Source organism: Leuciscus leuciscus, assembly GCF_965113295.1.
Source record: "Leuciscus leuciscus genome assembly, chromosome: 5".
Lineage (NCBI taxonomy): Eukaryota > Metazoa > Chordata > Actinopteri > Cypriniformes > Leuciscidae > Leuciscus > Leuciscus leuciscus.
This window is the reverse complement of record NC_138729.1, coordinates 6521288-6533457: the sequence shown is the minus strand read 5'-3', so window position 1 is coordinate 6533457 and position 12170 is coordinate 6521288. Positions and strand designations below refer to the sequence as shown.

At 37.6% G+C, this 12170-nt stretch overlaps 1 protein-coding gene across 1 annotated transcript; it reads right to left on the bottom strand.

Moving 5' to 3' along the window:
- Window positions 1–228: 228 nt before the first annotated feature.
- Window positions 229–8228, bottom strand: rom1a (retinal outer segment membrane protein 1a; the record flags this gene model as incomplete). Its single annotated transcript, XM_082170992.1, has 4 exons — window positions 229–2866; window positions 4307–4553; window positions 5884–6314; window positions 8079–8228. 4 exons carry the CDS (start codon window positions 8226–8228, stop codon window positions 2654–2656), a joined length of 1041 nt encoding a protein of 346 aa, XP_082027118.1. The 3' UTR covers window positions 229–2653.
- Window positions 8229–12170: the final 3942 nt, after the last annotated feature.

Sequence of the window (12170 nt, the reverse complement as noted above, 5' to 3'; positions counted from 1 at the left end):
GCACCTGCCTCGGACATCCAGCTACTTTTGTACATGAGAAAGTGGGTGCGTTTCTACCCGGCTCATATGATCGTGCAGATCTTTCTGCTTGCTTATTGTATGCATAAATGCACCTCTATGTTAAGGTGTAGCTACCTGTGAAAGTTTGAAAGAAAGAATCAATAAAAAGACAGAAGTATGGGGGTATGCATCTATTTCGACAAAATATCACTACTCAACAAAGCAGTTCAAAATGTCAGATTTTATTAGACCTGACAGTAGTTTTCTGCGAGTGCAGTACAGTGTTTCATAGCAGAGCATTGAGCATCATCTACACCATCTTTTAACACTTACAATGCATTTAATTCCATGCTGTATGCAAAACCAAAAATTATTTAATGACAATGAAGTATTTATGTTTACAACATGCAATTAACACTGAATGAGAAAAAATATGAAATTGTCTTCAGATTGTTTATAATTTATTTCACATTTATTGTAATTTAATGAATAATTTCCAGTATCAAATAATTTGCTTATTCACATTGCAAGCAAAAATACAACACAATCAAAACCATCAGAACATATTTATTAGGGTACGTTTACACGACAACGATGTACTAAAAACAGAAACGTTTTTCCTTCGCATTTTTTCACCTACAGGCGACAAAGTTGTCAAAACAATCCCGTTCACACGGATCTGCGAAAACGATTAAAAACGCTGTGTTCTGCTGATAGGCCAGTAGTTGGCGATTTCACTTTGTAAATAAACACTTCGTCCCTAGAGACTGAACACGTATAACGCATGGGCATGACGTCAGTGTTTTCACAAATTCGCATATTTGTAGTATAGAAACAGAAACGAACAGTATCGTTTTCAAAACTTTGAATCCTGTTTTCAAAGGTTTGCGTTTCCATGCCCTAAAACGCCATTTTCATGTAAATAAACGTTCAAAACGCATAAAAGGTTTCCCATTTATAGCTGAACATGGTGTCGTGTAAAGGCCCCTTAATCAGCAATGTGGAGATTTGTAGTGGAGCTTACTGCAGTGCCAAATGATGTTAGCTCCTCCCCTCTGGACTTAATGGGTGGAGCTTGACCTCCAGCTCCACCTCTGTGCACCTAATTGGTGGAGTTATGTTTAGTGATAGGGTCAGGGTTATGGGTAGGTTTAGGGTGTGGTTGGACTGTCTAGCTCCACCCATTACGTCCAGCTGGACTTCAAGCTCCAGCCATTGGCTTTGCAGTGAGCACCTCTCGAGATTTTAGGCCAGTGAGATTTCACTGTGGGCGGGGCTACCCATTGTGACGCCAAAGAAATGGAAACCTAGTATCAATGTGTTCTATCATTTCTCAAGGTTGTTGGCTGGTAATAACAAAATTTGTTTTGGAAGAGACAGCTTTATCGTGTCATGGGTAGTACACAGTGTAACTACTATTGTTAGAAGGAGCTTACCCTTGTAAAAAATAAGTACTTTTATGCATATTTTTAAAAGGAGTACTTATTAAAATAATATGATCAAGTTCAAGTTGAATTTAATGTTTTCAGATATTTAATTTCATGTTATACACAATTAAATACAAATGTATTTAGTTTAAATTTATGTTAAATATGAGTAGTTAAACTTAAGAGTGCTTTTTCACCCATATAAGTAGGACTTACATCTTTATGTAATTTCATAATTACTTATTTTTATTTTGTTATTTTTGAAAGTGTGCTGTCGAATGGTAAACTAAAATATACTCATTCAATATGTCATTTTTTATTGAAATGAGTATGTCATGTATTTAGACATACAAGTTGCAATTTAGTATATTTAAAAATATTTATTTAAATGTAATATCGAATAACACAACAGTTAAAATTATAATAAAGTACTTCACATGTGATCTAATATGTTAGTTAACACATCAAAATAAGTGTTCTTTAATTTAATTTGGAATTTTGCCAAATATAACTTAGTGTACTTGCAAGTGTACTCTCTTTAAGAAACTTAAGTGGCCTTTTATTTCATCAGTATTATATTACCTGCAAGTATATATTTTTTTAAATGTGCTTTTAAGATTTGAAGTACACTACAAGTGCACATTCATTACAATTAAGCACATTTCATTTTTCACAAGGGCATTGTTTTGCATGTTTCGGTTTTTCCAGTTTACAATAATTTACAAACATCCATATGGTAGCAGTAGTATATTACTGAATCAGCCTCTTTTAGGTGTATGATTTTGTAAATGGGAAAAGGATGTAATATAACTTTCAGTTAAGACAACTGCTCAGTCACACTTAATTATTCAACCATTCATGGTGGAAATTTAAGCACATTGCTAGTCATTTCCCAGGCAGAGCTGCACCAGGTTTCTCCTGACAGGAATGAACAGACGTTTACTCACCCCAAGGTAATAAATCATTAGAGTGCTGCAGAATTGGCAGTGTAATCATTCATCATTCAAAAGACTTCTCACCAAATTGGGTGACATTTTGATGCTGTTCATTTATTTCAGAAGCAACCATTTTAGAGTATTAATGAAGTATACAACTCTTTGAGATGTGTTATTAGGTCAATAAAACGTATATAAAAAATACCAAAACATTAATTAATTGATTGATTAGCTGTCAGCACTCTCAGCCTCCAGCTGGACAGATTTCAGTGGTCAGATGAATCTGACTCTTTAGCTGGTGGCCGCCCCTGCTTCGGCTTGGGCTTCATTAGGGGTTACCTGGTTCAGCAACAGGAGATTCAGCACAGGATCCAAATACTCCATGATGGTCTCCTTCACTCCTTTCTCAAGCAAGTAGCCCTCGGTGTCGATCTCCACATTCTCCTGTCCAGCAACGGCCTCCATAGACGTCTGCAGGAGGCGCACACTGGCCAACACTGAGCTCTGTAGACGAGATGCCATTAATATGGAAAATTTAGTAGAAATAGCAGGTTAGTAGGTATAGTAGAAGTCAAGATACAGGTTATAAAATATTAACTTAAAAAGACATTTATTAATGAGAATTTCTGGGAGTTTATTTGTCATATTGTGTTCAATCTGAAATTAGCATTGGTAGGTATTACTAACCTACCAATGCTGTATGTACTGGAATTTGCCTTTTTTTGCCACACTTGGTAGCCCAGTTATCACAAATGCATTTCAGTTACTGTAACGAATGCGCTGCAATGAATTAGTGTAAGACAGAACTTATTCATATCAACTGTAATGTATGAATTCATGGTAACACTTTACAAAAAGGGCCCATTAGTTAATAAAAAATACTGCTGTTCATTGTTAGGTCATCTCAGTTATTAAATTACATTAACAGATACCATTTTAATAATGCATTAGTAACTGTTGAAATTAACATTAATTAAGATGAACAAATGCTTTAGAACATTTTCATTGTTGATTTGTGTTAACTAGTGTAGTTAAAAAATATTAAAAAACATAACCTAATTGTAAAGTGTTACTAAATTGGGAAATGAAATAGGCTAAACCTTGTTGTCCACAAACCAACTGATATTAGTTAGGACAGCATATTTGATTTTTAATGCGAATGAAAACAAAGTGGTGATCTGTTCAATGTCCATTCAGTGGGTTACTGTATATTGTCTTGAAAGGTGGTTGAAGGTTTGATTTTCAAAACTCATGCTATAGCCTATGTGAGTTTTTTTTATTTTTTTTTATTTTATTTATTTTGTTTCTTGAAAATTTGTTGGAAAGATTCAATATTTCCTATTCTACCGTACACAACACAACAATCCACTGAATTCATTGGTAATGTCCATCCCTCGCTAGTCTCAGCCTTAGATGTCATGCCCATGCACTGTTGGCTGGGCGTCTGATGCATATGGCACACAAAACTGGAAACACTTCAGTTTCTAAGTCGGTTGAATTCTACAGGATTTCCGGGAGACATGTGTCTCGCGTTCTTTAACGTTCCACCTGGAAACAAAGCCTTCGTGATGCCAAACCCCCTCATGGAAGAAGAAAGCTGTCGTGTTTACAACATTGACAATTACCGCTTATCAAAAAAAACTTAGTTGACAGCATACTTCCAAGAGTTTTACACGGCGGTCTGTTATTGTTGGGACATCGACTTTACATTTTCACGACCGAAACATGGCCCTGAACAAAACGAACTGTGATTGGTTGCTTTACATGTCATTCAGACGGCCTCTTGGTTGGTCCTTGGCCAATGAAAGCTGCAGACCTTCTGCCATCAAACTGAAGGTCTGGCTACGTGAGACTAATCCCTCTCATTTTAATTTATGTTTAAATAAATATGGTGTCTACCCTGATTAAGGTCCATTGCGTACATGCAAACCTGTGACAATGTACCTGAATCATAAAGACAGACAGAACTGCAGCTCCAATGGTGTTCATCAGACCCATGTAATAGTTGACCAGGGCTTCTCTGCAACCACGAATGAAGAGGTTGAGTTCTTCGGTCTCATGCTCGTAGTTGTAGTGGGCAGAGTTGTTGGTGATTTTGGATTGGATACAGGGTCTGGGAGAACTAGGGTTACAGCAACTGAAGGGCACGCCGTCAACCAAGTAACGGCCATCCACATTGCTCTTAATGCGGCTAGAGAATTGAAGATGAAGAAAATGGAAGAAAAGAGCATTGAATGATTGAAAACTGTTACAGCAGGTCATATTAGATAGTTATAAATTGCTGTTCATAAAGTTACAAATAGTTCCCAAAAATATCTTAACTTGAAATTTTCCTAAGTTGTACTTTATGCTTTTTATTTAATTGTGCCTTTGTGCATTTATACTGTGCGGTTACATTTAACATTTTCATTGGCGAAATGCAGTCATTTCAATAATAGTAATTCATGCAATTGGGAATCTCCCTCACAGATTTTGCAGTTCAATTTGGTCACATGGACCACATTGACCAATAGAAAGCTGATTGGTTTGAAAGTGACTTTTGTGTGAGCTACATCGCTACACTATTGACAATAAACAATGGACCTTTTTGCCGACAAATTTCGCTAATGTGACTGTACATTTATTAACAGACATGAATGTCTGAGTCAACGTTTGGACCTTTGTCTTGATATCATTAACTATAGCTATAACATGTCATATAGCCTATAATAACACGCTCTCATACGTTTATTGTTTTATGGTTGGGAGGAGTAAAATTTACATAAGTGGTTTCAACAACCAGATGCATTTACACTTGTCCAGTTTCGTCTGGAATGCGTCTCAGACCACCTGATGAAGTGGTTTGAGTGATTGGATTCAAATCCGTCTCGAATGTGTTTCAGAGGGTATTTACACCTGGTCTTTTCACGATCGGATAGCCATCTGATCTGAGAAAACACATGAAGTGACCAGGAGTAAACAGGCCCTAAGGTAACTACATGGGTTAAGGTTAGGTTTAGGGGTAGGTTCAGGGTGAGTACCTAGTTCTTATCCAGTTATTGTAATTACTATATGTACATGGGGAACAGGACTGTAAAATAAAGTGCTACCAATTTTTCGGAACTAATTTCGCATTTCTAAGCCATTTTGGTCTCAAAGTGATTTTTGTGGAAGTTCAGTATTTTTGGGTAAACTATCTCTGCACTTAAAAAAGAAAAATTCTGTCATCATTTGCCTACCTCCATATTCTAAACCTGTATGCAATTCTTTTTTCTGTGGAACACAAAGGAAGATTATTGGATAATGCCCATACAATAAAAAATCAATGGGGTTCACTGTTGTTTTGGACCCCAAAATCATTGCACGGACAAAAAGAGTTGAAAAATTCTTCAAAATATGTTCTAGTTTTGTGTTCTGCAGAAGACAGAATGTCATACAGATTTAGAACGACGTGAAATTGTGTAAATTATGTCAGAATTTTCATTCTTGGATGAACTGCTGTATCCCTTTAACACTTTTAATTGACATTTCCTTTGACTCACTCCTTAACTTCCTTAGAGCTGAAATCCAGGTAACGGTTGCTGATCCACTGCACCTCAAACCAATCCCTGTAGTCGCTGTTTCCACAGCACTGGAACTCCATCTGAAGGCGATCAATGGTCTGCTTCTGGTAGCAGCGGCCAGGGGTGTCGGTGTCCTTGTAGAAGCGAATGCCATTCTTCAAGCCGATTTTCAGAGAGGACTCTAGGCTTCCCATCATGGCGTAACTCAAGATGACTGAAAACAGCATGAGGGTGGTGAAGAATATCGAGCATCCATAGAAGGGCTTCAGGAAGGTCTTCCATTGTGGGAAACGCCCCGCATCTAGGGCGTCCTGGCAGATTCGACTGGCAAAATAATTGATGCCCATTGAAGCCAGACCCACGATCAACAAGGTGTTGGGCACACAGTGGATGTCTGTGTTGTCCATTACCTAAAGGACAGGAGGATGTTTAAGTCAGTCCATTTTGAGCTCAGATTGCATTGAGCTCACTGTGTATACTGAGTTTGATTAAAAAAAGTTCTGTCATTAATTACTCACCCTCATGTCGTTCCAAACCCGTAAGACTTTCGTTCATCTTCGGAACACAAATGAAGAGCTTTTTAATGAAATCTGAGAACTTTCTGTCCCTCCATTGACAGTCTACGCAACTACCACTTTGACGCTTCAAAAAGTTCATAAAGAGATCGTAAAACTAATCCATATAAATTGAGCGGTTCAAATTTTCTGAAGAGACTCGATCACTTTATATAATGAACAGATTGAAATGCAACACGTTTGAGCTTCCACAAGGACCAATGAGGTTTGTTATCGCGCATCAAGCCGGTTCGGTTGAGCTTCTATGTTCGCTGATCAATGTTTAAATGTGAATAAAAGCTTAAAATCATATAAAGCGATCAAGTCTCTTCAGAAAATTTGGACTAAACCGCTCAATTCACATAGATTAGTTTTACGATCTCTTTATGAACTTTTTGAAGTGTCAAAGTGGTAGTTGCGTATCTGTCAATGGAGGGACCGAAAACTCTCCGATTTCATAAAAAAAGATATTTATTTGTGTTCCGAAGATGAACGAAAGACTTACGGGTTTGGAATGACATGAGGGTGAATAATTAATTACATAATTTTCATTTCTGAGTGAACTGTCCCTTTAAACAATCTTTGGAGAGTGAGCAATTTTTTTATTAGAGTAGATATATAAATCAGTGCAGAATAACCCCTAAATTAGCCAAGTACGTTAAAAAAATGTTTTTGAGAATAAGAGAAAGCTTTTGGTTGATACATTAAAAGCACTAAGTTGTGGCTTTGTTTTCCATTATGTTTAGAGAGATTCGAGTGGATTTGATAATCCATTGGGACTGTTGTAAACCAATTAGTTACTCCCTAAGCTACATCAAAGGATTTTTTCCTTGCTTTCTTTAAAGAAAAAAAAAATGTATTTAAATCAGAATTTCCTTTCTATTACACATAGTACTATCATTCTCGTTTTTGGAGTGGTTATTTACTCAATATATAATGAAAAACATGCAAAAAATGTTTGTTTGTGTGTGTGTGTGTGTGTGTGTGTGTGTGTGTGTGTGTGTGTGTGTGTGTGTGTGTGTGTGTGTGTGTGTGTGTGTGTGTGTGTGTGTGTGTGTGTGTGTGTGTGTGTGTGTGTGTGTGTGTGTGTGTGTGTGTGTGTGTGTGTGTGTGTGTGTGTGTGTGTGTGTGTGTGTGTGTGTGTGTGTGTGTGTGTGTGTGTGTGTGTGTCAATAAAAATATTGGTGTGAGTATAGAAAAGTATGGCCCTCTTCAGACAGATGTCACACTTTATAAGCATGTTGAATTTGACCCACCTAGACGGTTGAAGAGCTCATTTGCAAAGGACAGTTCCTTAAGCCAATTATGACCGGCTTAGATAATATTTATATTCAATTGGGTTAATCCATGCCAGATATTTCTGAATCATTTGAGCCCTTAACATAGTTATTTATTAATTATTAAGATCTTTGTCAATTTAAAATAGAGATTCTATAAACTTCCATAAACTAAATCAAGGCCACTACTAAAAAAAAAAAACACCTTTGCACAAAAAGTTCATTTGCTAACACTGAATGTGTCAATGGCAATTTTAAAGCTCAAAGCGAATTATTGCATAATACATGGAATTATTAGCAAAAAACATCAAGCAAATGAAAAATATGAGGATTAAATGGATACCTCTGCCCTCCTTCGAAGCTCAGTCTTTAGGAAGCATCCTAAAGTGAAGGTAACCGCTCCACCCAGAGTCGACATCCATGAGAGCAGCCACAAACCCTGGGCCAACTTCACCCTTTTCTGAAAAGTGAACTTTATCTTACCCACAACCATTGTGAAAGAGTATTATGATGTAAACTTGAGAAAAAGGGAAGACTAGAAGAGTGTGAAAAAATACAAAACTGTTCAAAGGTTTGTCAATATGTGAACTCTTTGAAAGAAGTCCTGAGGATCAGGTTGGAACTGCTGGAGGCTCAAATTTTGCGGGAAAGAAAAAGAAAAAAAGAAAGCTTTGTGCAATCCGTTACACTTCGTTTGTTAGAATATGAGATCAATTCAATTTCATCCAAACAACGCAGACGCTATTCTGTATTTCGGTGTCACTTAATCCGTTAGCAAATGTCAGTCCAGATTTTGATGTGGTGATCCCCCCGTAGCGATGCTAAAATGAGCCAGATGCCCACTCAATGGTGACAGTGGTGCCCTTCCACCTCCATGCCCATGCTTGGGTGAGACACACTGGATTTGGCCAAAGTTAGAGGTCTTGTGCGTCTTACCTGTAATCCATAAACTATCCTATTACAATGGCCCTCTCCAATGGGAAACAAGGCCACTGTCTGCTCAGCAAAGCAAGCCGTGCATCGCTGCATTGCGTCACATATGTAGAGGATAAAGATGATGAATAACGACAAGGAAGAGATTGGAAGGGCTATGATAGCCAGCCGTGAAGAAAGGTGGCAGCCATTGTGCTTAAAACTGTCTTTAAAGTCGATAGGTGTTAGATTTTGACTGCATGCGGTGCTGTATTTTGTAGACTGTAGTACTTATTAGGACCGTTGCCTTCCTTTAAAGTTCAGACTAGTTCTAGAGTGTCTCTCATTTTAGAGGTGAAGATTCTGACTTCCCTGAGTATAGGCGGCCATGAGAGCAACCAAATGGTAAAACAAAAACACCCATTTAGATTGATAGAAAAAAAGAAAAAACGGTGATTCACACTATACGTAATATATTAACGATCTTCATCAATTTTCTGCTCTGCCATTTGTGGGAAGGATAGCAGGACGTTACGCATCAACAAACTTCACTTCTCTTAAAAAATTAAGGATTCAAAAACTTTTATAAGAACCGAATTTGTTTACAATAAAAAATATTTCAATTATGACAACTCTCTAAACAGTTTTAGGGCCAGATTTACTAAATAAGGCAAAATAGCGGGAGAGCGCAGAACCATAAAAGCACAGATGGGAATGGAAAGTTCTGCATGTGATCTACTGACGATGCGCAAATTAAAGAACATTTCCATTATGACCAACGCAATCTATCAGTTAGCGTCTGGTTTAAGACGTGCTTTTTTGGGCAGTAAATAATGGTGCAAACCTTATTAAATCACCTTGCATGATTCATTTAAATACTCTCCTCCCATACATTTTTCATCTGAAAGGGAAACTCCTACAAAAGTTGTGCCAGCAGCCATATCACCCTGTCGCCCAAGACTGGTTGCCAACTGAAGCTAAGCAGGGCTGAGCCTGGTCAGTACCTGGATGGGAGACCTCCTGGGAAAACTAGGTTTCTGTTGGAAGAGGTGTTAGTGAGGCCAGCAGGGGGCGCTCACCCTGTGGCCTGTGTGGGTCCTCTCGCCCCAGTAAAGTGACGGGGACACTATACTGTCAAAGAGCACCGTCCTTCGGATGAGACGTTAAACCGAGGCCCTGACTCCCAGGATGTCCTTCGGAAAAAGAGTAGGGGTTTAACCCCGGCATCCCGGCCAAATTTTCCCCTGGGCCCCTGTCCAACATGGCCTCCTAATCATCCCCATATGCTGATTGGTTTCATCACTGTCTCCTCTCCACCAATAAGCTGGTGTGTGGTGGGCGTTCTGGCACAATATGGCTGCCGTCACATCCAGGTGGATGCTGCACATTGGTGGTGGTAGAGGAGATTCCCCCCTTCCATAGGTAAAGCACTTTGAGTACCTATAAAGGGTTTTTTTTAACACCAAAAGAGGGTTTGCACTGGCACAAGCTGTTAGTTAATCTGGCCCTTAGCATGTTATTTAATATGGCAATGTTAATGTATTTGGTCTGGCTGGATCTGCTACGCTGCTGCTGCTACAGAGCAAGTATGGACTTGCTACTGCTATAGATACACAGACATGCTGCTGTGAGCATGTAAGAAATGCTGCTGCAGGATAAATAGACATACATAAATCCCGAGCAGATCTAGAAGGGTGGAGCTAGGGGAGGTGGAGGGGTTCAGATAAAGCAGGACTAGCCTACTACAAACAATGAATCAGACTATTTAAGTGCTGAGCAAGAAATCTCATTGACTGCAGGATCAGCAGAGGCCAATTAGCTTGTGCCATGCGGTAATGATGCCATATCAGCCTGCGCCCTCTAGAGAGTGTCATGACTGAAATATAGTTTACAAGCGGGGAAACACCTTGGACAGGGGGTGTTCAGGGGTGTGACACCAGACACACTTCCATTCACACCTATAGGCAGTTATTGTCTCTCCAATTCACCTATCCTGCATGTCTTTTGGTTTGTGGGGGGGAAACCAGAGGACCCGGAGGAAACGCTCGCTGACACGGCGAGAACATGCAAACTGCGGGCTCAGTCGGGACCCTCTTACCGTGAGGTGTCAGTGCTACCCACTCAGCCATGAACTGACAATACACAATACTTCAAAAGCGTTTATTAATATTAGCTAGGGATGATTTAAAAATTTAAACTGTAGCAAAAAAAACAAAAGTTTTACCTGTAAACATTAGGTAATGCACTGTGAACTTTCTCACTTAACATTAACAAAGGTTAATAAATGCTGTAAAAAATATACTCAGTATTAGTTTATGTTAGTTAATGCATTAACTAATGTTATCAAATGAGACCTTATTGTAAAGTGTTACCGTGATGTGCTTACAGTACATGGATGTAAAATAACGTTCTTGGTCATTAGCTTTTGATTTCATTTCAGTTCTTTAATCCATATCTAATTCCAGCTTAATTCTTAAAATGACTATACTAACTAGTATACTAATGACATGAAATACTTTGGGGAATTTTTATTATTCAATGTTTGGTGGTGTGACTTTACACTCCATGTACTGTAAGGTTATTCTTATTTTAAACAACATTCATATTAATTGGGAGACTACTTTTAATCATGCATTTTTTTTACACTGAAGGGCAATATAAAATGAACTATTATAAAATGAGATAAAAAAAATAGTATTCTCATATACAGTATATAATAATTTATAATATGCATTTCAACTTTCTTTTCTATTATTTATGGATGTATCTCTCACTGTGTCTTTATTGTCAGGTTTTTAGTTATAGGAATTCAGGTGCAATTGTAAGTAAATTATTTAATAAAACTGCATACAATACACACTGAAATGAATATAAAAGGCTTCCAACATATTTGTTCTACTTTCATTTATTTATATCAGCATAGTTATAGACATTAATACAAACTGCAACAGCAAGGCAATAAAGGATGATGCATTATAGTGATTATAGAAGCGGGTGCACAGTTTCATACCACTATTTAAACGAAATCAAAATGACATTCTACTGCAACATCCTAGGAGGGTTTATTTTCTAAAAACAAACACAATGTTCTTATTCTTTAATGTTCTATTATATTGTCATACACACAAACAGCATGCATTTAATTTTTCTAATGGAAAAACATATGGAATGAAAAGTATTTTAAACCTATTGCTTTTAAAAAAAACTGTAAAGTCTTAAAGACACGACTCCCTTTACCTTAGTTTTTCACTCCTTATTCACTCAATCAATGTTTTTTTTTACCTATTTATACCTCTTCAAGTTGCTGCTATGGTTATCAGACACAAATAAAGCTTTAGAAGTAAGAGTATTAGAATAATTACAAATGCATAAGCACATGCACTCAAACAAAACATTAAAAATGCAAATAAATATTGAGTAAATATGAATAATATCTACTGAGCAGGCTTTACAGCTTAAATAATTTCAGCTTAAAGAATTTTGTCTTTATAAATACCAAACCCAAGAACTATACGTCTGACTA